The sequence below is a fragment of the Mesoplodon bidens genome (genome assembly GCF_964165515.1).
Source record: "Mesoplodon bidens genome assembly, chromosome: 4".
NCBI classification, from domain to species: domain Eukaryota; kingdom Metazoa; phylum Chordata; class Mammalia; order Artiodactyla; family Ziphiidae; genus Mesoplodon; species Mesoplodon bidens.
This window is the reverse complement of record NC_138160.1, coordinates 90,155,496-90,182,688: the sequence shown is the minus strand read 5'-3', so window position 1 is coordinate 90,182,688 and position 27,193 is coordinate 90,155,496. Positions and strand designations below refer to the sequence as shown.

The following is a 27,193-nucleotide window of genomic DNA, read 5'->3' as shown; positions in this document are numbered from 1 at the left end:
CTACTTCCCTCATCATCCTCATAAACTCATTGACCTCTGTAGCTCATGTCCACAGAAGACTGCTTTGTTGATCCAGCTCTAGTAGATCTTTGTTAATACAGAGATGGCCTACTTGAAAATTTTAAAGAAAACAATAAATTACAGTAAGGAGATGTTTGCCTACTTCCCTCTAGTTTCTGGGTAATATTCCTGTTCTCCACCCTGCTGCATCCCACTCCCATTCCCCATCCATGTCCTAGAAAAGTGGTTCTGTTATTCCCTATTTCCTGTATCCCCAAAATTTCCTTGATTGGCTCTTTCAACTCAACATTTTTTACAAACACAAAGCCTTTCCCTTCCCCAATCCAACCAGTTCTTCCAGCTACTGCTCAATCTAATCTTTTTTGAAAGCCCCTCAAATAGACTTCTGGGGGGAAAAAAAAGTTAAAGCTCTGCATTTGTTTCCAGAAGGTATGAACCAGACTGTAGACTTAGGATACTCCCTTTTGAAGCTCTACCAAAGAAATGCTGTTTTCTTTTCTCATATCCTGTGTAATATGGAACCAAGAGGTGAGTTTGATGTTCTCCATTACTTCTCCTCAACTCCACCCCTATTAAAGCTAACCTTGCTTGTCAAGATGGCCCTTTACTCCTCCTCTCCAATACTGTCTACCTCTGATACACTCATAGGCTTTTTCTTATTCACCCCTTACATCAACAGTCTGAGACACATATCTTCATCTTATAAATGGTGTCAGAGAGATTAAATAATCTGTCCAAGATCATACAGCTAACCAATGCAAGAGCTCAGCTTCAACCCAAATCTACCTCTTACTGTGCTAGACTGGATACAACCTAAGAAGTCTGGAGGATACTGAAGTATGGGAACCTAAAGACCCTTGCAATGAAGGACTACTTTGAGAACAACATCTAAGCTAAACTGATGAGAGTACCTTACAAACTGGTTACATATAACATTAATCTGTATTTAGTACTTTATCATTAAATTACAAGCTTAAGAGCCATAGGGAAAAGCCATCTACTCCCTGTAGGCCACCTACTTTGTAGCATGAATAACAAACAGCTAAAGTGAAGAAGTCCTTCTAGGCCAAGATTAGTGAGTAATTCTTGATATGACACAGTCTGTTAGAAGAAATGAAGATGAAAAAGAAAGAGGCCTCTCACTGTATTTGAGTTTCTAACTAGAATAATGAACCACACTTCAAATCTTCCTAAACAGAACAATTAAGAAATAAATCGTCTCCTTACCTAACCAACCCCAATAACACACTGGATAATTAGAAATAGTACCACTTTAACACTGACAGTACACATTTCTTTATGCTCCAGGAAAACAAATGACTGGTTTGGGACTTTAAATTTTAGAACATTTTCAGAATGTTGAGTGTTATAGTAAATAATACTAATATTATATCATAAAATACTGTTTTTTACATAAAATGCATTATTTCAAAAGATTTTCTGAATTCCTAACTGTGATTACTTTATGTCTGACTTACTTCACTTAGTTTAATGACCTCCATGTAAAGGTCTATCCATGTTGTCGCAAAAGGCAGGATTTCCTTTTTTATGATTGAATAATATTTCATTGTGTATATATACCATATTTTCTTTACCCATTCATCCACTGATGGACACTTAGGTTATTTCCATATCTTGGCTATTATAAATAATGCTGCAATGAACATGGGGGCATACATATCTCTTCAAGATAATAATTTAATTTCCTTCAGATATATACTCAGAAATGGAATTGCTGGATCATATGGTCATTCTATTTTAATTTTTTGAGGAACCTCCACACTATTTTCCAAAGTAACTGTACCAAGTTATGACCATTTGTATGTCTTCTTTGGAGAAATGTTTATTCAGATCCTCTGCCCATTTTATAAATGGATTGTTTGGTTTCTTGCTCTTGAGTTGTAAGTTCCTTTTTTTTTTTTTGCTGGTTTATAACATTATATAAATTTCATGTGTACTATATTTCTATTTCTGTATACAATACAGTGTGATTTTATATATACAGATATATAGATATAGATATAGATATAGATATAGATATAGATCTCATCTTCTTTATCCATTCATCTGTTGGTGGGCACTTAGGTTGTTTCCATATCTTGCCTATTGTAAATAATGCTGTGATAAACAGAGGGGTGCATGTATCTTTTAAAATTAGTGTTTTCATATTCTTGTGATAAATACCCAGAAGTGGAACAGCTGAGTCATATGGTAGTTCTATTCTTAATTTTTTGAAGAATCTCCATACTGTTTTCCATAGTAGCTGCACCAATTCACATTATCAACAGTATACAAAGATTCCCTCTTCTCCACATCCTCTCTAACACTTGTTTCTTGCCTTTTTTGATAATAACCATTCAAACAGGCATGAGGTGATATCTAATTGTGGTTTTGATTTGCATTTCCTTGATGATTAGTGATATTGAGCATCTTTTCATGTACCCATTGACCATTTATGTGTATTCTTTGGAAAAATGTCTATTCTGATCCTCTGCCCATTTTTAAATTAGGTTGTTTTTTGTTGTTGTTGAGTTGTATGAGTTCTTTATATATTTTGAATATTAGCCTCTTAATGGGTATATGATTTGCAAATATCTTCTCCCAGTTGACAGATTGTCTTTTCATTTTGTTGATGGTTTCCTTTGCAGGGCAGAAGCTTTTTAGTTTGATGTAGTCTCATTTGTGTTTTTTGTTTTTTGATTTTTTTTTTTTTGCTTTTATTTCCCTTCCCTGAGGAGACACATCCAGAAGGATATTGCTAAGACCAATGTCAAAAAGTATACTATGTTTTCTTCTAGGTTTGTTATGGTTTCAGGTCTTATATTCAAGTCTTAATACATCTGGAGTTGATTTTTGTATGTGGTGTAGGATAGTGGTCTAGTTTCATTCTTTTGCATGTGGCTATCCATTTTCCCAACACAATTTATTGGGGAGACTATTCTTTCTCCATTGTATGTTCTTTGCTCCTTTGTCATAACTTAATTTTACATATATGTGTGGGTTTATTTCTGGGCTCACAATTCTGTTCCACTGATCTATGTGTCCAATGTTCTGCCAATACAATGCTGTCTTAATTACAATAGCTTTGTGATATAATTTGAAGTCAGGGAGTGTGATGCCTCCAGTTTTGTTCTCTCTTCTCAGGATTGCTTTAGCTATTCAGGGTCTTTTGGGTTCCATATAAATTTTAGGATTTTTTTGTTCTATTTCTGTGAAAAATGTCCTTGGGAATTTAATAGGTATTACATTGAAGCCATACATTGTTTAATGTAATAGGAACATATTAACAGTCTTAATTTTTCCAGTCCATGAGTATAGTATATCTTGCCATTTCTTTGTGTCATCTTTAATTTTTTTCAACAACATCTTATAATTTTCAGTGTACATGTCTTTCACATCCTTGGATAAATTTATTCCTCAGTATTTTATTCTTTTTGTTTCAATTGTAAATGGTATTCTTTTCTCAATTTCTCACTCTGCTAGTTTGTTGTTAGTATATAGGAACACAAAAGATTTTTGTTCTATATTGATTTTGTACCCAGCAACTTTATTGTACTCATTGACTATTTCTAATAGTTTTTTGATGGAGTCTTTAGGGTTTTCTATATATAACATCAGGAAATTTGCAAATAGTGATGGATTTACTTCTTCCTTTCCAATTTGGGTGCTTTTTATTTCTTTTTCTTGCCTGATTGCTGTGGTTTGGACTTCCAATACTTTGTTGAATAGAAGTGTGAGAGTGGGCATAATCATCTTGTTCCTGATCTTAGAGGGATTGCTTTCAATTTTTCACCTTTGAATATGATGTTAGCTGTGAATCTGTCATATATGTCCTTTATTATATTGAGGTACGTTCCTTCTATACACATTTTATTGAGAGTTTTTATCATAAATGGGTTCTGAGTCTCGTCAAATGCTTTTTCTGCATCGAGATGATCATATGATTTTTATCCTTCATTTTATTAATGTGGTGAATCACACTGATTGATTTGTGTATGTCAAACCATACTTGCATCCCTGGAATTAATCGTACTTGATTATGGTATATGATCCTTTTAATCTGTCCCACAGTATCCAAGGGAGATTGGTTCCAGGATTTGCCACAGACACGAAGACCTGCTTGATACTCAAGTCCCACAGTTGGCCCTCCATATCCACGGTTCCACACCAGTGGATTCAACCAAACACATACCATATAGTGCTGTATTTACTACAGAAAAATAACCCATGTATAAGTGGACCTGTGAAGTTCAAAACCTGCATTGTTCAAGAGTCAGCTCTATTGTTTATTTGGTTTACTAATATTTTGTTGAAGAATTTTGCAAGTATGTTCATCAGAGATAATGTCCTGTAATTTTCTTTTTTTGTGTTGTCCTTGTCTGGTTTTGGTATCTGAGTAATGTTGGCCTCATAAAATGAGTTGAGGCATTCCCTCCTCTTCAATTTTTTAGAAGAATTTGAGAAGGACAGTTATTAAATCTTCTTTGAATCTTCACTGAAGCCATCTGGTTCTGGACTTTGTTTGGGGGGATTTTTTTTTTTTTTTTTTTTTTTTGCGATACGCGGGCCTCTCACTGTTGTGGCCTCTCCGTTGCAGAGCACAGGCTCCAGACGCACAGGCTCAGCGACCATGGCTCACGGGCCCAGCCGCTCCACGGCATGTGGGATCTTCCCAGACCGGGGCACGAACCCAGGTCCCCTGCATCGGCAGGTGGATTCTCAACCACTGCACAACCAGGGAAGCCAGGGATATTTTTTATTACTGTTTCAATCTCCGATTGATCAGTCTATTCAGATTTTCTATTTCTTTGTGATTCAGTCTTGGAAGATTGTATGGTATGATTAAAATTTTTATCCATTTCTTCTAGGTTGTCCAACTTGTTGGTGTATGGCAGTTTATAATATTCTCTCATAATCCTTCGTATTTCTATGGTATCCACTGATATTTCTCCTCTTTCATTTCTAATTGTATTTACCAGAGCCTACTCTCTTTTTTCCTAGTGAGTCTAGCTAAAGGTTTGTCAATATTGTTTACTTTTTCAAAGAACAAGATCTTAGTTTAATTGATCTTTTCTATTTTCTTTTTAGTCTGTACTTCATTTACTTCTGCTCTAATCTTTATTTCCTTCCTTCTACTGACTTTGGACTGTGTTTTTTCTTCTTTTTCTAGTTCCTTTACATGTAAGGTTAGATTGTTTGAGATTTTTCTTGTTCCTTGAAGCAGGCCTGTATTGCTATAAACTTCCACTTAGTACTGCTTTTGGCAAACCCCATAGATTTTTGGTATGTCTTATTTGAATTTTATTTGTCACCAGGTATTTTTTTATTTCTCCTTTGATTTCTTAATTGATCCAATAGTTACTCAGGAACATGCTGTTTAATCTCCACATATTTGTGATTTTTCCATCTTTCTTCTTGTAATTGATCTCTAGTTTCTTTCATACCACTGTTAGTAGAAAGATGCTTGATATGATTTCAATCTCCTTCAATTTATCGAGACTCTTTGTGCCCCAACATATGGTCTATCCTTGAGAGTGTTCCATGTGCACTCAAGAAGAATATGTATTTTGCTGCTTTGGGATGGAATGTTTTATATAAATCTAACAACTCCATCTGATCTAAAGTTTCATTTAAGGCTGCTGTTTCCTTGTGGACTTTTTGTCTGGATGATCTATTCATTGATGTAATTGGGGGGTTAAAGGCCCCCACTATCATTGTATCACTGTAATTTCTCCCTGTAAGTCTGTTAATAATTGCTTTATATATTTTGGTGCTCCTATGTCAGGTGCATATATATTAATAACTGTTATGTCTTCTTGATGAGTTGCCCCCTTTATTATTATACAACGTCCATCTTTGTCTCTTGTTACTGTATTTTGTCTGAGTATGGTGACACTCACTGTCTTTTGGCTGCCATTTGCTTGAAGTAGCTTCTTCCATCCCTTCGCTTTGAGCCTATGTTTGTCTTTAGAGTTGAGATGAGTCTCCTGGAGGCACCATATTGTTGGGTCTTATTTTGTAATCCAACCAGCCATAATGTGACTTTTTATTTAATCTATTTAATTGAGGGTGATTATTAATAAATGAGTACTCAGTACTGCCATTTTATCTTTTGTTTTCTGGTTGCTCTATATCTCCATTGTTTCTTTTTCCTTGTGTTTCTATCTGCCATTTTAGTTTGATAGTTTTCCATGAGATTTTTCTGTTTCCTTTTTTTTTAATGTTTCCTGTCTCTGCTCTAAATTTGTTTTGTGGTTACCATGAGGCTTGTATAAAATATCTAATAAAATTGTCCTTTTTTTCTGCTGGATAGCGTCTTATCTTCATCTGCTTACAGGGGTTCCATCTTTTTCCTCTTCTACTTTTATATTTTTGTTGTCTAAAATCATCCCTTTTATGTTGTGAGCTCGTTACCAAATTGAAGTAGCCATAATTTTTTTTTTTTTTTTGGCAGTATGCAGGCTTCTCACTGTTGTGGCCTCTCCCATTGCAGAGCACAGGCTCCAGACGCGCAGGCTCAGAGGCCATGGCTCACGGGCCCAGCCGCTCCACAGCATGTGGGATCCTCCCGGACTGGGGCATGAATCCGTGTCCCCTGCATCAGCAGGCAGACTCTCAACCACTGCGCCACCAGGGAAGCCAAATTTTTTTTTTTTTACTGTTTTTTCCCCTCTAACCTTTATCCAATAATCAAGTGTTTAAAAACCTATTCTGATATAGGGTTGCAATTTCCTGATTCTATTTAATCACCTTAGTCATAGTTTTGGGCACTTCTGCTTTTTTTTTTTTTTTTCGGAGAAGAGCAGAAACGTCTACATCTCTTATAAAGCATGTCTAGTGGTGATGAACTCTCTGCTAGGAAAGCCTTTATTTCTCCTTCACATCTGAAGGATAACTTTGCTGAACAGAGTATTCTTGGCTGACACCTTTTATATTTCAATATTTTGAGTATGTCATTCCACTCTCTCCAGGCCCATAGAGTTTCTGCTGAGAAATGTGCTGATGGCGGAATGTGGGCTCTTTTGTAGGTGACCATCCTTTTTTCCCTGGATGCCTTTAACTTTTTTTTTTTTTTTGCATTTACTTTGGAGAATTTTAACATAATGTGTCTTGGAGAAGGTTTTTTTTTTGTATTGAGGTTATAAGGAGTTCTCTTAGCTTCAAGTACTGGATAACCAGCTCCTTCCCCAGGTTTGGGAAGTTCTCAGCTATTATTTCTTTAATTAAACGCTCTGCTCCCTTTTGCCTCTCTTCTTCTGGGATACTCACTATTCTAATGTTGCCCTTCCTAATAGAGTTGAAGAGTTCTCATAGAATTTCTTTTTTTTTGGTACACGGGCCTCTCACTGTTGTGGCCTCTCCCCTTGCGGAGCACAGGCTCCGGACACGCAGGCTCAGCAGCCATGGCTCACGGGCCCAGCCGCTCCGCGGCATGTGGGATCTTCCCGGACCGGGGCACGAACCTGTATCCCCTGCATTGGCAGGCGGACTCTCAACCACTGCGCCACCAGGGAAGCCCTCTTTTTTTTTTAATATATAAATTTATTTATTTTTCGCTGCTTTGGGTCTTCATCTCTGTACGTGGGCTTTGTGCGGCGAGCGGGGGCTACTCTTTGTTGCGGTGTGCGGACTTCTCATTGCGGTGGCTTCTCTTGTTGTGGAGCATGGGCTCTAGGTGTGCAGGCTTCAGTAGTTATGGCGTGCGGGCTCCAGAGCACAGGCTCAGTAGATGTGGTACATGGGCTTAGTTGCTCCATGGCATGTGGGATCTTCCCGTACCAGGGCTCGAACCCGTGTCCCCTGCATTGGCAGGTGGATTCTTTTTTTTTTGCGGTATGCGGGCCTCTCACTGTCATGGCCTCTCCCGTCACGGAGCACGGGCTCCAGACGCTTAGGCCCAGCGGCCACGGCTCACGGGCCCAGCCGCTCAGCAGCACGTGGGATCCTCCCAGACCGGGGCACGAACCTGCGTCCCCTGCATCGGCAGGCGGACTCCCAACAACTGCGCCACCAGGGAAGCCCTGGCAGGCGGATTCTTAACCACTGCACCACAAAAGCAGCCCCCCCCCTTTTTTACTATCTTAATGCTCTCTCCTCTTCTAACCATACCATTTCTAGATTTCTATCTTTGAGCTTGCTAACTCTCTTCCATATGGTCTGCTCAACTTCCAATGCTTTCTAGTGAATTTTTCATCTTATTTATTGACTTCTTTAACTCCAGAATTTGCTTGGTTCTTTTTTAGAGTTTCAATCTCTCTGGTAAAGTATTCCTTCTGTTCATTAATTTATCCCTCATAAAACTGCCTTTATGAGTTTTCTTGTAGCTCACTGAGTTTCTTCATGACAGCTATTTTGAATTCTCTATCAGTTATACTACAATACTCTATGACTAAGTTCAGTTTCTGAAGAATTGTCATTTTCTTTTTGTGATGCCGTGTTACCACGGTTCTTCACAGTGCTTGGTGAGTTGTTCCTCCGCCAGCGTATCTGAAGCAGCAAATACCTTTCTTCCTTTAGGTAAAGCTTTTACAGGAAAAAACAAACAAACAAACAAACAAAAAACCTTGATTTTAGGGATTCAATAGGTTAGTAATTAGAGGCCTTTTATTTTCCAGTAGGTGGCACTATAGCACAAGTTTTTGGCTTGTCTCACCTGAGCTGCCTCCAGCTATACTTGAGAGTTGGCACTTTCCACTTTCCACCACCCGGGTGAGAAGTGTCACCCAGTGCCCTAGATGTCACTACTTGTGCCTCTGGGGTTATTGATGCCTTACTGCTGCTGGTGTCAGCAGTGTCACCCCCTGGGGCACGATGTCAGGTGCCTCTCCCACGTTCAGTCTCCTGGGTAGCAGGCTCTGCTGCCATGGATTTGGGGGGTGGGAAGTTTGTAGGGAAGCCATGGTTACAGCTGTCTTTCCTGTGACCAGTTTTAGGGTGCACAGGTTCTGCTACTGTGGGTGAAGTGTGGAGGGACTGGAGTGGTGGGCACTTCTGAAGCTGGACAGATGTGGTTTCAGGCTCCACCGCCACTGCTGTCCAGTTCCTAGGAGCTGTGAGTGCCTCTGCAGCCAGGAAGCTGGTGTTGTGTGTGTTGCATCCCCTAATGCTACCATGTTCTCTTGGGTTGCAGGCTCAGAATCTGTGGCCAGGGGTCTGAGATTACAGTACTGCCTTCAGTGTTCCCTCTATGCCTCCTCTATGTGTTCCAAGACACCCACACTTTAGATGTATAGATATGTGGAATTCTCCAGCATCCTAGTGTTTTAGACAGAGGCACATTTGTTGAGTTATGGATTTTACTGGTTGTAGATTAAAATGGAGAGACAAAGGAAGTACCTCAAGCTGACATGATAATTTTTTAATTGGATTACTTGTTTTTTTGCTCTTGAGTAAAATGAGTTCCTTATATTTTAGATATTAACTCCTTACGAAATAGATTTTTTGCAAGTATTTTCTCCCATTCTGTAGGTTGCCTATTCATTTTGCTGATAGTTTCTTGCTGTACAGAAGCTTTTTATTAATGCTTTTGCTGCTTATTTATTTTTGCTTTTGTTGCTTGAGCTTTTGGTGTCATAACCAAAAAACTTTTGCCAAGAACAATGTCAAGGAGGTTTTTTTCCGTATGTTTTCTTCTAGTAGCTTTGCAGTTTCAGGCTTACATTTAAGTTTTTATTCCATTTCCAGTTAATTTTTGTGAGTGGTGTAGGACAGGGGTCCAATTTCATCCTTTTGCATGGAAATATTCAGTTTTCCCAACATCAGTTATTAAAAAGACTATTCTTGGGCTTCCCTGGTGGTGCAGTGGTTGAGAGTCCACCTGCCGATGCAGGGGACACAGCTTCATGCTCCGGTCTGGGAAGATCCCACATGCTGCGGAGCGGCTAGGCCCATGAGCCATGGCCACTGCGCCTGCGCCTCCGGAGCCAGTGCTCCGCGATGGGAGAGGCCACAACAGTGAGAGGCCCGCGTACCACAACAACAACAACAACAACAAAGACTATTCTTGGCTCCCTTGTCAAATCTTAGGTGACCATATATTCAAGAGTTTATTTCTGGGATCTCAGTTCTGTTCCATAGGTCTATGTGTCTGCTTTTATGCTAGTACCATACTGTTTTGATTACTATAGCTTTATAATAAATTTTGAAATCAGGAATTGTATCTAGCTTTGTTCTACCTTCTCAGAATTATTTTGGCTATTTGGGGTCTTAGTGGTTCCATATGAATTTTAGGATTGTTTTTCTATTTCTGTGAAAAATGACATTGAAATTTTGAGAGGGACTGCACTGTATCTATAGATGGCTTTGGGCAGTAAGGACATGTTAGCAATACTAATTCTTCCATTTCATCAGCACAGAATGTCTTTCCATTTATTTGTGTCTTCTTCAGTTTCTTTCATCGATGTCTTATAATTTTCAGTGTACAGGTCTTTCCCTTTTTGGTTAAATTTTTTCCTAAGGATTTTAATTTTATTATGCTATTGTACATGGAATTACTGTCTTTCTTTTTCAGATAGTTCATTAGTGTATAGAAACAAAACTGATTTTTGTACATTGATGTTTTTTTTTAATCCTGCAACTTTACCAAATTCATCTATTAGTTTCTTGGTAGTATTTTTATTATTTTCTATATACAGTAAGTCCCCTACATATGAACGAGTTCCGTTCTGAGAGTGCATTTGTAAGTCAAATTTGTTCATAAGTCCAACAAAGTTAGCCTAAGTAGCCAACTAACAAAATCAGCTATACAGTACTGTACTGTAATGGGCTTATAATACTTTTCACACAAATAATATATAAAAAACAAACAAACACACAAAATAAAGAAAACATTTTTAATCTTACAGTATAGTACTTAGAAAAGTACAATAGTACAGTACAACAGCTGGCATACAGGGGCTGGCATCGAGTGAACAGGCAAGAAGAGTTACTGACTGGAGGAGGGAGAGGAGGCAGGAGATGGTAGAGCTGAAGGATGGTCAGCAATAGGAGACAGAGGGCAAGCTGCAATTTCACTCACACCTGACGTTAATGGCACAGGTTCTGGCTCCTTGCTGGATTCAATTCTACCTACCCTCTTGAAAAAATGATCCAGTGATGTCTGGGTAGTAGCTCTTTTTTTCTCGTCATAGATGACACGGTAGCCCTGGATTGCATTCTGAACAGCTACTGCAACCTTTGTGTATCATTCTATGTTCAGGTCCTGTGTCTCAAAAACAGTGTCTCCTCAAAAAAAGAAAATCCCTTTGCCATTTCCTGCATGTGAATCTCTTCAATTCTTCAGTTACTTCTTCCTCTTGTTGCTCCACTCTTTCAATTATTTTCACTTTTGTTTCCAACGTCATCGCTTGGCACTTTTTAGCAGTAGCAGCTACATCACTGCTGCTTTTATGCTGGCTTCCGGACGTCCTGGGCTTGAAATAAAGATACTGTACTACTTTACTACTCTATTCAATACTGTACAGTAAAGTACACAAATGCACAACCACTTGCAGAGATGCACACATGTGACAATGTACATCAGACACATCAACTAACTTAACGTGATTGGACATGTGAACACACATTCACATCTTTAAAAGTTCACAACTTGAAGATTCGTATGTAGGGGACTTACTGTATGATATCATGTCCTCCACAAAGAGAGACAACTTGAATTCTTCCTTTCCCATTTGGATGCCTTTTATTTCTGACAGGTGTAATTTTAGATGAATAAAGAAACACAAAGTAAAATTCCCCTTTAGCATAGAATAAAACAAGTCCTCAAACTAAAATAGCTGTTAAAATACGAAAAGATGTTTAATTTCACTCACAATTAGAGAAATATAAATTAAAGCTACACTAGGTATCATTTCTACCTATCATATTAATAAAAATTCGTAAGTTTGACAACATACTCTCTTGCCCAGATTAAGCAGAAATTGGTAGTTTCATATATTCCCAGTAGATATACAAAATGGTACAAAAGCTATAAAGGAAATTTATATTTATATTGACAATATATAGCAACAGTACATTAGACGTTTACACTTTGACCTAGAAATCTCATTTCCAGGAATGTACCTTAAAGATATTCATAAAGATACAAAAACAGATCTGTAACAAAGTTATTCACTGCAGCAATATTTGTGACTGCAAAATACTGTGAGACATAATATCCCAACAGAGTAACTTGGTTGAATATCTAAATATTCTCACTACCAAAAGGAACCAGGATCCCTCGGGGAAAGGGTTTATTGAAGGACTGGAAAAGGAACATTCAAAAGGTGAGCCTGGGGCTTCCCTTGTGGCGTAGTGGTTGAGAGTGCGCCTGCCGATGCAGGGGACACGGGTTCGTGCCCTGGTCCGGGAAGATCCCACATGCCTTGGAGCAGCTTGGCCCGTGAGCCATGGCCGCTGAGCCTGCGCATCCAGAGCCTGTGCTCCGCAACGGGAGAGGCCACAACAGTGAGAGGTCCGCGTACCGCAAAAAAAACAAACAAACAAAAAAAAAAACCACTAAACCATGCCCTCAGGATTAAAGGCAGAATGTACACACTTCAAAAATAACTTTAAGTAAAAAAGAAAAATTACCGAAGCACAAAGTGTGACTTATCACATACATGTTCCAGATTAAAGAAACTGAAGAAACCTAACAACTAAATGAAATAAGTGATTCTCTATTAGATCCTGAATGAGGATGAAAAAAAATTTTGCCAAAAGGGACATTATTGGAACAGTTGACAAAAGCTGGATATGCGATATATTTTTGATAATAGCATGGTAACCATGGTAAATTTCCCAAATTTGATCATTACATTGTGGGTATCTTTGTACAAAATACATGCTTAAATGTTTAAGAATAAAGAGACATGATGTCTTCAACTAACTTACAAATCATTCCCCCAAAAAATTATATATATAAAACACAAATTATATTGAGAGAGAAAGGAGCAAATATGGCAAAATGTTAACAATTAATAAGTACAGTAGAGTTCATAGGGGAATCTCTGTTCTATTCTTGAAACTCTGCTGCACGTTTTAATTTTTTTAAGTAAAGACATAAAAATCACTAGTTGCAAGACTTCTGCTTCCATCAAGATAGAGAAACAGGCATAAATTTATTCTCCTGCATAACACAACTAAAAACTGGACAAAAATGTAAGATAGCATTCAAGCCACTGGACATCAGGCAAGGAAGGACAGTGAACCCTGAGAGACTATAAATAAATGAACTGAACGCTAAGATTATCCCAGCTTACTGAATGGAGAAAATGTCCAGGATATGGTCCAGGGAAGAAGAGCCAAGCAGAACTCAGTAATCTCTGCAAGTTAAAGAAACTGTACAGAGCACAGAGACACTGACATAGTCAGAGTACTGGTGAAGAGACAAGGACAGAGTACTAGAGAGAAGAGAGCTGCACAAAGAGAAAACTCAAGAGACCTGCAAAGACTCACCCAAAATCTTACTTAGCTAAGATTTTTTTAGCTAAGTACTGATTAGCTCAGGGCATGAGGAAACTACTCTATGCCGTGGAAATAACCCACCAATAAGGATTACAGGAAACACTGTCCAGAGCTCACATAGTATCACAGAATTGTACCAGGTCCCAACAGCCAGAGTTTAAAACCTCATAATATGGAGAGCATCCTTTGGATACTGAGAATGATCTTGTCTCAGTAGAGGAGATAAATTTACCCTAGACTATACATACTGCTGGTCCACCTAACAAATGTAAAAAACAAGAGACAAAAAGATCAAGCTGTGTCCAAGTAACTTAATCATATCCCAAAGCTCAAGAATAGTTAAAGAAAGGTAAAAATATTCGGTACCTAATAAGGTAAAATTCATAATGCCTGGCATCAAGAGCATGCAGTTGCAGGAAAATACAACCCAAAATGAGCAGAAAAATCAGGCAGTCAAAGCTGGCCCAGAAGTAACACCGAGGATAGAAGACAAGGAGAATAAAAGAGTCACTATGACTGTATTCCATACGTTCATGAAACTAAAAGAAAGAATAAATATATTAAGTAGAGAAATGGAAAATATTTTAAAAGATTCAAATTGAACTATTACAATGATTCACTTATGACTTGCTCATTTTCAACATGGAAATGGCTCAGCTACTTGGTTTCTGTTTCCTTCTGTCCAATTTCTCCCTCCTAAGTACAGGTGTGGGGCAAAAGGAAGATCTGAGTTTTGGCAGGTATGAAAAGATAAAAGGATTGGCATACACCAGCATGTTTAGCTTGAAATACTGGTGAGACAGGAAGTGACATTGACAGAGGAAGAAGAAAGGAGGAGTGATACTGTTGGAATAGGAGAGGTCAGGGAGAGAGTTAACTCATTGATAGGCTTATTAAAGAGCAAGGAGGGGCGGGGTCCAACAAAGCAGCATGGGAAGACCCTGAACTCACCTCCTCCCACGACACACCAAATCTACAACTACATAAGTAATAATTCCGGGTAAAAAGAACTGTAAACTAGCTGAACGGCACCCTCCACAATAAGGGATAAAGGGGCCACAGCAAGATGGGTAGTAGAGGCAGAGATGCAGTGACTCTAAAACCCTATCCCCCAGTGCAGTGACACACAGCAGGGAGGCATCTCACTAGTCCAGAGCCTCTTTTTAAGGATCAAAGGGTTTGTGCCCCACACTGGGCACCCCAACCCTTGGGACCTGCACCAGAGAGACAAGGCCCCCAAACATCTGGCTTTAGAAACCAATGGGGCTTACATCCAGGGGGCCCAGGGGGCTGCGCGAATCTTAGATACTCCTGTTGAGGGGCTCATGTGTGGATTCACTGGTTCCAGGAACAAGCACAAAGGCAAGTTTGAAAAGTGACTTGATTATGTATAAAGGAGATTTGGTTGTTAACCTTAAAGCATCTGCTGGAGGGACAGGGATTAACTGGGAACTTCGTCATGGATGGTACCACTGAAGAGTACCATTTTTGCACTCTCCCTCCACCCTGCTATTGCAAGTGGGCAAGCATACAACCTCTCTAAAGTCAAGTGTCTATCCCACCCAAAATGCTCATCCCAGGCCTCCCTAAAGCGGAAGGCATGTCCCATTCCCAACACTTTCCTCCAATATTGTGAAAACTGCAGGCGTGCCTCTCCCCCAGCACTCTTTCCTGGCCTCTCTAAAGCTGAGGGCACACCCTGCCCGCAATACTCACACAGCCTCACTAAAGCACAGTCTACACAGGGGACTCATCTTGATTGCCAGGCTCTGGTGGTCAGAAGGGCTTGTGCTCCTGGCCCCAGGGGACCGTAACAATCAGAAAGATAGTTCTGGGCAGAATATGACATCCAGGACACTACATAAACAGCAGACTGAAACATCCCTGATCCGCACATGAAAAAGACCCCTTAATTGTCCTGGAGCTTCAACCTGAGGGGCAGGCTTCAGTTTTGCAATACATCTAAAGGTTACATAGGTGCTCTTTGGGAATGTAGGCAAGGAGACACCACCTGTGCACCCTGTCTTGGCCTCACCACAGCATGCTGGTACCTCCCAGAAAGAAGCTTATACACTCATCTGAAACCCCAATTCTTCCAACTGCTGCCAAGGGGACATATCTGGACCTCAGTTTGGAGGTCGGCAGGGTATACAATTGTTGTCACATATGATTTTATACATCTATCTGCATACTTCAAAAGCTACTGGCTGAGAAACAGTCTTTCAATCAGCCTGAATCTAGGCTGACTAGGATCACTCCCTTTAGAACACTGATAGGTCTTGGCACACCCTCAATAAGCAAGACCTATCAAGAATAAATCAGGGGGCTTCCCTGGTGGCGCAGTGGTTGAGAGTCCGCCTGCCGATGCAGGGGACACGGGTTCGTGCCCCGGTCTGGGAAGATCCCACATGCCGCGGAGCGGTTGGGCCCGTGAGCCATGGCCGTTGGGCCTGCGCGTCCGGAGCCTGTGCTCCGCAACGGGAGAGGCCCACGTACAGCAAAAAAAAAAAAAAAAAAAAAAAAAAAAAGAATAAATCAGACTAGTTAGACAATCACATAGGTTCCAGAGATAACCAAGAGCTAGAGCAAGGTTGAATGATAAGAGCCATCTCTTACATAAGGCCTAGTTCTTCAAGACTGGGAGAAGTAGTTATTTTGCCTAATACACAGAAACAATTACACAGAGTCAAGCAAAAGATAAAAACAGAGGAATATGTTCCAAACAAAAGAATAAGATGAAACCTCAGAAAAAGACCTTAATAAAACAGAGATAAGTAATATACCTGATATAGAGTTAAAAGAGATGCTCACTGAACTCAAAAGAAGAATGGATGAACACAGTGAGAGCTATATCAAATAGACAGAAAATATTTTTAAAAACTAAACAGATGTCACAGAACTGAAGAATACAATAACTGAACTGCAAAATATACTAAAGGGGTTCAACAGTTGACTAGCTAAAGTAGAACAACTAAACAGCAACCTGGTAGGTAGGGCAGAGGAACTCACCCAAACAAGCAGCAAAAAGAAACAAAAATTTTAAAAAGTAAAGGTAACTTAAGAGACATACGAGACTACACCAAGCAGAATAACATTCACATTATAGGGGGCCCCAGAAGGAGAAGAGAGAAAGGAGCAGAAAACTTATTTGAAAAAATAATGGCCATAAACTCCCCTAACCTGCGGAAGGAAACATTCAGGTCCAGGAAGCATAGAGAATGCCAAATAAGATGAACAGCAAGATAAATTATAATTAAAACGTAAGAAGTTAAAGACAGAATCTTAAAAGCAACTTGTCACATAAACAAGACTATCATAAGACTATCTGCTGATCTTTCAGCAGAAACTCTGTAAGCCAGAAGGGAGTAGCACAACATATTTAAAGTGATGAAAGGGAAAAACCTACAACCAAGAACACTCTACCTGACAAGGCTATCATTCAGAACTGAAGGAGAGAGAAAGTGTTTTCTAAATAAGCAAAAGCTAAAGGAGTTCATCACCACTTAACCAACTTCATGAGAAAAGTAAATGGGTCTTCTTTAAGCTGGAAACAAAAGGGTGCTAACTCATAACAGAAAAATGTATGAGAGTAAAAATCTCACTGCTAAAAGCAAATATATGGTAAGGGTAGTGGGTTAATCACATAGGAAGCAATTAGAAGGTTAAAAGATGAAGTAGTAAAATTAATTGAAACTACAATAATTAGTTAAAGAATACACAAAATAAAAAGACGTACAATATGACATCAAAAACATAAAACATGACTGAGCGGAATAAAAATGTAAAGTTTTTAGAATGTGTTCAAATGTAAGTTGCTACCAACTTAAAATAGACTGCTATATATATAGATCGTTATGTGTGAACCTCATGGTAACCACAAAGCAAAATGTACAGCAGACACACAAAAGATAATGAGAATGGAATCTAAACATAACACTAAAGAAATTCATCAAACCACAAGGGAAGAGAGCAAGAGATGAAAAAAGGAATAGAGAGAAGTTATAAAAACATCCAGAAAACAATCAACAAAATGGCATACCTATCAATATTTACTTCCAATGTAAATGGACTAAATTATCCAATCAAAAGACACAGAGTGGGTTAACAGATAAAAAAATAAATTAAAAAAAATAAAAGAATAATTTATATGTTACCAAGAAGAGACTTACTTCAGGTTTAAGAACACACAGACTGAAAGCAAAGGGATGGAAAAAGATATTCCATGCAAATGGAAATGAAAAGAAAGCTGGTATACCTATACTCACATTAGACAAAACAGACTTTAAAACAAAGAACATAATAAAAGACAAAGAAAGGCATTACATAATATAAAGTGGTCAATTCAACAAGAGGATATGACATTTGTAAATATTTACACACCTAACATAGGAAAACCTAAATATATAAGACAACTATTAACAGGCCTAAAGGGAAAATCTGACAGCAATACAATAATTGTTGGAGACTTTAACCACATTACATCAATGGATAGATCATCTACACACAAAATCAATAAGGAAACATCAGCCTTAAATGAAACATCAGACCGATGGACTTAACAGAATGGAGCTTAACACATGGAGCTTAACACATGGAGCATTCTCAAGGATAGGCCACATGTTAGACCACAAAACAAGTCACAATAAATTTAAGAAGACTGAAATAATATCAAGAAATTCCTATCAAAATTCCAATGGCATTCTGCACAGACCTAGAATAAATAATTCTAAAATTTGTATGGGACCAAAGTCCCCAAGAAAAGGAGGGAGGGAGGGATGGACGTAAGGAAGGGAAGGAAGGAAGGACAGAAAGAAGGAAGGAATGAACAAAGCTGTAGGTATCATGCTCCCTGATTTCACACTATACTACAAAGCAATAGTAATCAAAATAGTATGGTATTGGCATAAGACACATAGATCAACAGAATAGAGAGCCCAGAAAGAAACCCACACATATATGGTCAATTAATTTACAACAAAGGAGGCAAAAATATACAATGGGAAAAGGCAGACTCTTCAATAAGTGATGTTGGGAAAACCCAACATCCACATGCAAGAGAATAAAACTGGATGACTATCTTACACCATACACAAAAATCAACTCAAAATTGATTAAAGACTTGAATGTAAGATCAGAAACCATAAAACTCCTAGAAGAAAACATAGGCAGTAAGCTCCTTGACATCACTCTTAGAGATATTTTTTGGATCTGATTCAAACGCAATGGTAACAAAAGCAAAAATAAACAATTGGGACTACATCAAACTAAAAAGCTTCAGTACAGCAAAGGAAACCATCAACAAAACAAAAAGTCAACCTCCAGAATAGGATAAGATATTTGAAAATCATAGATCCAATAACGGGCTAATATCCAAAACACATAAAGAACTCATACAACTAAACAACAACAACAAAATCCAATTTAAAAACAGGCAGAGAATATGAATAGACATTTTTCCAAAGAAGACATATGGGTGGCCAACAGGTAGGTAAAAAGATGCTCAAGATCACCAGCTATTAGGGAAATGCAAACCAAAACCACAATGAGATATTACCACATATCTGTCAGAATGGCTATTGTCAAAAAGACAAGAAATAACAAGTATTGGAGAATTTGTAGAGAAAATGGAACCCTCACACACTGTGAGTGAGAATGTAATTTAGTGCAGCTACTATGTAAAACAATATGAAGGTTCCTCAAATAATAACAGAACTACCATATGCTCTAGTTATTCCACTTCTGGGTATTTATCTGAAGTAAACAAAAACACTAACTAAAAGAGATATATGCACCCCTATGTTCACTGTAGCATTGTTTAAAATAGCCAGATATGGAAATAACCTAAGTGTCCATTGGTGGATGAAAAGATAAAGAAGATGTGGTATATATACACAATGGAATATTTCCCAGCCATAAAAAAGAAGGAAATCTTTGCCACTTATGACAACATGGACGGGCTGTGAGGCTATTATGCTAAGTGAAATAAGTCAGTCAAAGAAGGACCAACACCATATGATTTCACTTATATGTGGAACTTAAAAAAACAAAACAGGGCTTCCCTGGTGGCGCAGTGGTTGAGAGTCCGCCTGCCGATGCAGGGGACACGGGTTCATGCCCCGGTCCGGGAAGATCCCACATGCCGTGGAGCGGCTAGGCCCGTGAGTCATGGCCGCTGAGCCTGCGCGTCCGGAGCCTGTGCTCCATAACAGGAGAGGCCACAACAGCGAGAGGCCCGCGTACCGCAAAACAAAAAAACAAAAAAAACCTCACAGGTACAGGAATAGACTGGTGGTTATCAGAGGGGAAAGGGATTGGGGTGTAGGTGGGAAGGGTGAAGGGGTCAATTATATGGTGACAGATGATAACTAGACTTACTGCAATGATCACTTTATGGTATGGTATATACAAATACTGATTATGTTGTACACCTGAAACCAAAATATTAGGTACCAGGTTTACTGGAATTAAAAACAAAACAAAACAAAACTATCCTGGGCTTCCCTGGTGGCGCAGTGGTTGAGCGTCCACCTGCCAATGCAGGGGACACGGGTTCATGTCCCGGTCTGGGAAGATCCCACATGCCGCGGAGCGGCTGGGCCCGTGAGCCATGGCTGCTGAGCCTGCGCATCCGGAGCCTGTGCTCCACAAAGGGAGAGGCCACAACAGTAAGAGGCCTGCGTACCACAAAAAAAAAAAAAAAAAAAAACTGATCAAACTGCAGGGAGAAACAGACTTATTCACAATTATAATCAGAGATTTCAACACCATTCTCAATAACTGATAGAACAGGTGGACAAAAATGAGTAAAGAGGGACTTCCCTGGTGGCCCAGAGGTTAAGAATCCACCTTCCAATGCAAGTGACGCGGTTCGATCCCTGGTCGGGGAACTAAGATCCCACATGCCGCGGGGCAACTAAGTCCATGTACTGCAACTACTGAGCCCACATGCTCTAGAGCCTGCACACCACAACTACTGAGACTGCACACCACAACTACTGAGCCCATGCACTCTGGAGCCCATGCACCACAACTAGAGAGAAGCCCACGCACCGCAAAAAAGAGCCTGCACATCGCAATGAAAGACCCCGCATGCCACTACAAAGATCCCATGTGTCACACCTAAGATCCAACGCAGCCAAATAAATTAAAAAAAAAAAATGTGTAACCATATTCTTTAAAATAAAAAAAAAATGAGTAAAGAAATAAACGACTTGAACACTACTATCAACCATCTTGACCTAATTGTCATTTATAAGAACACTGCAAACAACAATAGCAGAGTATAAAGTGAACATGAAAGAGTTACCAAGACAGACCATACTCTGGGCCATGAAACAAGTATCCATAAATTTAAAAGGATTCAAGTCATATAAAATAGGATCTTTGAAAACAATGGAACTCAATTTGAAATCCGTAACAAAAATATCTCTAGAAAAAAAGAAACAACTACTTGGAAATTATATAAGAGACTTTGAAAGAATACATGGGTCAAAGAAGGAATCAAAAGTGAAATTAAAATGTATTCTGAACTGAAAGAAATGAAAATAACCATATGAGAATTTTCTGGGATGCAGCTAAAACAGTACTCAGAAAAAATTAAGAACACTATAAGGATGTATGTATCACAGAAGAAGAATAGTCTTAAATCAGTGATCTCAACTTCTACTTTATTAATCCAGAGGAGAAAACCAGCAAATGAAACACAAATTAAATGGGGAAAAAAATTAATAGATTTCAGAGCAGAAATCAATGCAATAGAAAACAGAATATCAATATACAATGAATGAAATCAAAAGTTCGTTCTCACATAACATCAGTAAAATTGAGAAACCTCTAGCCAGTCCAATCAAGAAAAAAAAAAAAAAGAAGACGCAAATGATCAAAATCAGGAATGAGAGAGATAAGACTACTACAGATTCTCCAAATATTAAAAAGACAATAAGGCAAAATAATAAACAACACTAAAAAAATTGACAACTTAGGCAAAAATTAAAAAATTCCTTATAGTTCACTGAAGAAGAAAAGGATCATATGAATAGCCCTTTACTTTAAAAATTAAATTTATAACTAAAAACCTTCTCCCAAAGAAAACTCTAGGCCAAGATGAATTCACTGGTGAATTCTATCACACACCTAAGTAAGAAATAAAACCAATTCTACATAAACTTCTCCAGAAAATTGAAGAAAATACTTCCCACTTGTCTTATGAAGCCAGCCTTATTACTCTGCTACCAAAACCAGACAATATTACAGGAAAAGGAACTGTAGGTCTATATCCCTCAGCAACATTCATACAAAAATTCTCCAAAAAAAATATCTTAGCAAATTGAATCCAATGACATAAAAACAAGGATAATACAAAAAGATGAAGTGGGAAGGTTTTTTTTTTTTTAACAATCTTCAAATTTTTGAAACATCTGAAAATCAATCAATACATTTCAACATATTATCAAACTGAAAAGAAAAAACAATACAATCACCTAAGCAGAAGAAGACAAACCACTTGACAAAATCCAACAACAATTAATGAAAAAGCTTTCAGCTAGGCAGGAACAGAAGGGAATTTCTATAAGCTTCTAGAAGATATCTACAAAAACTCAAAATTAACATCACACTTAATAGTGAAAGACTAAACGCTTTTCCCCTAAGACCGGGAACAAGACATAGATATCTGCTGTCAATACTTCTATTGAACTCTGCACCAGAGGTTTTAGCTACTGCAAGAAGGCCACAAAAATAAATAAAAGGCATCCAAATTGGAAAGGAAGAACTAAAATTCTCTTTGTTTGCAGATAATACAATCATCTGTGTAGAAAATTCAATGGACTCTACAAGACAACTGCAAATAAGTACGTTTTGCAAAGTTTAGGTTATGAGATTAACATACATAATAACAATGAACAGTGGAGAACTGAAAATTAGGAAAAATACTATTTACAAGAACATCAAAAAATATGAAACACACATAAATCCAAAAGACCTATACACTTAAAACTATTGATATAAGATTAATTCAAAAAGTTAAAGAAGATATACACCATGTTTATGGATTAGAACTCCAATACTGTTAAGATATACATTTTCCCAAAATTTACCTATATACTCAATGCATTTCAATCAAAATTCAGTAGTCTTTTTTATAGAAATTGATGAGCTGATTCTAAAATTCATATGGAAATGCATAGGAACTAAAGTAGCCAAAACAATTTTGGAAAGAAAAAAAAAAGCACAAAGAGAAATTACACTATCTAACTTTGAGATTACTATAAAGCAACAATAATCAGAATAATGTGATGCATTTTCAGAGTTAAGAGGAAAAGCTGACATACTCCTTGTTTTTCTTTGGGTTTCCAACCATTGTTCAACTGTTATCTCTCAACATTTCCTCTCTGAAAGGCAATACTACCAATTAAACCACTTCCTCTCAATCTATCACCTTTTCCTATCCCCTTTTCCCACCCCCCCAAATTCTTCTGCCCTCTTTATCTTAGCATTTGTCTTCATCTATCCTTCACCAAAATACCTGACACTTCAGTATACACATTGATGACTGCTTCTCTGTCCTGACCTCATAAATCCTCAATCTTCTTACCTGTTAATACTATTTCTTGTTCCTTTCACTACCTTACTTTTTTTTTAAGAGTTTTTTGATGTGGAGCATTTTTAAAGTCTTTATTGAATTTGTTACAATGTTGCTTCTGTTTTATGTTTTGGCTTTTTGGCTGCAAGGTATGTGGGATCTTAGCTCCCCAACGAGGGATCAAACCCGCACTGCCTGCACTGGAAGGGGAAGTCTTAACTACTGGACCTCCAAGGGAAGCCCCATACTTTTCTAAGCAGTATAATTTCAGTTAAACATAGTAAATAAAACACATGGCTATTTTTCACTCCTTTCCAAAACCCTACCAAAATATAATATAGTTACTTAAAGTATAAATTCGCAATAACAAAGAAGATAGAAAAGGCAACAATCACAGATAAGACTTGCCAACAAAATGTTAGAAAATGTAAGTGGTAACTGATTAGCATATCAGGAAAAGTTGAAACTTAAGTGTACGGCAAGGGGAGGTCAAGAAGAAAAGGCTACATGGTGGGAGGGGTAATTGGAGGAAAATGATCAAAAGGTACACACTTCCAGTTATAAGATAAATAAGTACTAGGGATATAATGTATAGCATGATGACTATAGTTAACACTGGTGTATGATAAAAAGAGTTGTTAAGTGAGTGCTTTCTAAGAGTTTTTATCAAAAAGAGAAATTTTTTTCTTTTCTTTTTATTATTTGGATATCAGCTAAATCTACTCTGGTAATCATTTCACAACATAACATAAATCAAACCATCATGCTGGACTTCCCTGGTGGTGCAGTGGTTAAGAATCTGCCTGCCAATGCAGGGGATATGGGTTCGATCCCTGATCCGGGAAGATCCCACATGCCGGGAAGCAACTAAGCCCATGTGCCACAACTAGTGAGGCTGCGCTCTACAGCCCGTGAGCCACAACTACAGAACCCATGTGCCACAGCTACTGAAGTCCGCCCACCTAGAGCCTGTGCTCCGCAACAAGAGAAGCCACAACAATGAAAAGCCCGTGCACCGCAATGAAGAGTAGCCCCCGCTCGCCGCAACTACAGAAAGCCTGCGTGCAGCAACGAAGACCCAATGCAGCCAGAAATAAATAAATAAATAAATTTATTAAAAATAAAAGAATGAGGAAGCCCTTGAAAAAAAATCATGCTATACACCTTAAACCTATACAGTGATGTATGTCAATTATATCTCAATGAAACTGGGGGGAGAAAAAGAAGAAAAGACCAGTTTATAGGGTCAGATCTAACTCCAATAAAGCTCAGGAACTGGAGAAATCTAAATGAAGAAAAAGGAGAGGGCACCGAAACAGAAGGATTGATTCAGTCTATATAAGGAATAGCCAGAATTCTAGTTCCTATTGCTCAGCCCACAGACATGCAACTAACTATTCTTCCCCCAGTGCAGAAGAAAACAAGAGGAAAAAATTAACCAGAGAGCTTTTGGACTCAGAGACACCAGGCAGCTTACCAAAAACAGGAGGATTAACTAAAATATGACTCTTCGAACACTCAATCTACTTTCCCTATCTATTCCCATAACATAACAGAGTAGTCAAACAAAATACAGGACACTAGTTAAATTTGAATTTCAGATAAAAAATAAATAATTTTTAGTGTATGCATTTCTCAAATACTGTATGCAAATTTAACTGGTGCTCTATATTTTAATTTGCTACATCTGGCAACCCTACCTTCAGACTAGAAACTAGAGAATTGTTCTTTGGGGAATCTCATTGGCCCAGGAAAGGATGTTAAAGATATTAACATTAGGCGTTCTCAGCAAAATCACAGTTCTTTACCTGATCACACATACCACATACACACATTCCCCATAAGAAATAGAGTTTCTTCTACAATTTACTCAAATCCTAAGACCCATGAGTGCAAGAAACACACTAATTTTTTTAGCTTTTCAAGTAAGGTAAAAAAAATTTTTAACTTTGAATAAATATAGTGAAATGTGAAGTAAGACAATGAAAATAAACAGAGGGAAAATCTAAAACTATTAAGGTGTGTAATATTTCATATTTTATACCTTCAAAGGACAATTAGCAGCGCAATTTTGGCCTTTATTTTTATAGCCCTTATTGTTAAATTTTATATTATACTTTATAATCTTGGAGCTAAAAAACCATATTGTTTATCCAAAGGATTTTTATGTGTGATTAAATCATCAATATATTAGTATTTTAGTAATGAAATGACAGCAGAGAACACCTACATGTTAAAATACTCCATGTGATTCACTATACAAATGATTCACAGAAGAATGCAGGGAAGGTGGGTTATAATGAAAGTTTGTGTCAAAAGAAGAAAACAGCGGGGCTCAAGCAACCCAAGGAGGTAGGGTAATAAAGAAAACGAAATTTGTAAGAAGGGTACTCAAACCTAACTAATCATTAGAATAATCTGGACATCTATTGGAAAAAAAGATTTCAAAGTTCAAAAATTTCAGACCTACTGACTCAGAATATCAGGAGCTGGGCCCAAATTTTACAATTTTTGAAACTTTCCCCATGAGATTCTGATAATCAGCAAGATTTTGGAAGATCTTAGCATGCTGACTTAGGTACGCTTATTCAATAGTATGATCTACTTGCCTTAAGGACAACTATGATGCTATAGACAATAAATGATGAAATCATTCTTCTTACCTTGGATACATTGCTGACATAATTCATTTGGATAGTACTTTCCTTATCAACTTGATTACAAAGGTTCTGTAAAGTAGATGCATATTCTTTATCACTTTTTATTCTCAGGGCCATAAATTTCTTCACTGTTTCCAGTAACCGTAATTCCCAGTCTTGCAATTTTAACACAGCTTCATGTGAATTCTTCAGGTCACTCCCAAACCCCATTTTTGTAAGGCACTGTCTTATCCTCCACACTGTACAATTGAGCCGTCTAATCAGCACATATCTGTGTATGTAAACAGAAGAAAAGAATCGTAAATAAAAAGGAAATTAGTCTTCAAAGCAGAGTTATGGCCCATTCTTTTTAGAGTAAAAAAAAAAAAATCACTATAACTGAATGCTTTCCCCAAAAAGTCAGGAACAAGATGAGAATGTCCAATCTCACCGCTTCTATTCAACACTGTAATGGAGGTTCCAGTCAGTACAATGAAATAAGTGAAACAATTTCCAATGAATTTGGAATGGAAGAAGTAAAACTATATTTATTTGCAGATGACATGACGTATATAGAAAATCCTAAGAAATACAATTTTTAAAGTATTAGAACTAATAAATGAGCTCAGTAAGATTACAGGGTACAAGATCAATATACAAATATCAACTGTATTTCTATATACTAGCAATGATCAATCTGAAAACAAAATTAAAAAACAATTCCAAAACAATTCCATTTACAACAGCATCAAAAAGAATAAAATATTTAGGAATAAATTTTACAAAATAAATACAAAACTTTACTCTTAAAATTATAAAATATTGTTGAAAAAAATTAAAGATGACCTAAATAAATGGAAAGACTCATGTTAATGGATCCAAAAGACTTAATATTGTTAAGAAAGCAACTGTCCAACTTGTTCTACAAACTTAACTCAATCCATATTAAAATCTAAGCTAGCTTTTTTTTTGCAGAAATTGACAAGCTAATCTTAAAACTTACAAAGAAATGCAAGGAAGCCAGAATAACCAAATAAATAAACAAACAAACCAAAACACGCTGAAGAAAAAGAACAAAGCTGGAGGACTCAGACTTCACTGCCAAGTCTATTCAATGGAGGGAAAAAAAGTGTTTTCTACTAAAGATGCTGGGAAAATCGGATTCCACATGCAAAAGAGTTAAGCAGGATGTCTCCTTAGACCATACACAAAAAATTAAATCTAAAGGAATCACAGATCTAAATATCAGAGCTAAAACTATAAAACTCTCAGAAGAAAATATAGTAGTAAATCTTTGAGACCTTGGTCCAGGTAATGGTTTCTAGATATGACACCAAAAGTGCAAGCAACAAAATAAAAATATGTAAATTTGTTTTCATCAAAATTAAAAACTTCTGTACTTCGAAGGCCACCATCAAGTAACTGATAAGACCACAGAATGGGGAAAATATTTACAAATCATATATCTGATCAGGGACTTTTATCTGGATTATATAAAGAATTCTTACAA

At 37.7% G+C, this 27,193-nt stretch overlaps 1 protein-coding gene across 4 annotated transcripts in view; it reads right to left on the bottom strand.

The window, feature by feature from the left end:
* Nucleotides 1-27,193, bottom strand: part of FER (FER tyrosine kinase) — a 481,592-nt gene that overhangs the window by 412,472 nt on the left and 41,927 nt on the right. For all 4 annotated transcript variants that reach the window (XM_081230856.1, XM_081230854.1, XM_081230857.1 and 1 more), the window contains one exon: nt 25,708-25,975. In XM_081230856.1, coding sequence (XP_081086982.1) covers nt 25,708-25,914 — 207 coding nt within the window. In that variant the 5' untranslated portion in view covers nt 25,915-25,975. The remainder of the gene's footprint in view (nt 1-25,707; nt 25,976-27,193) is intronic.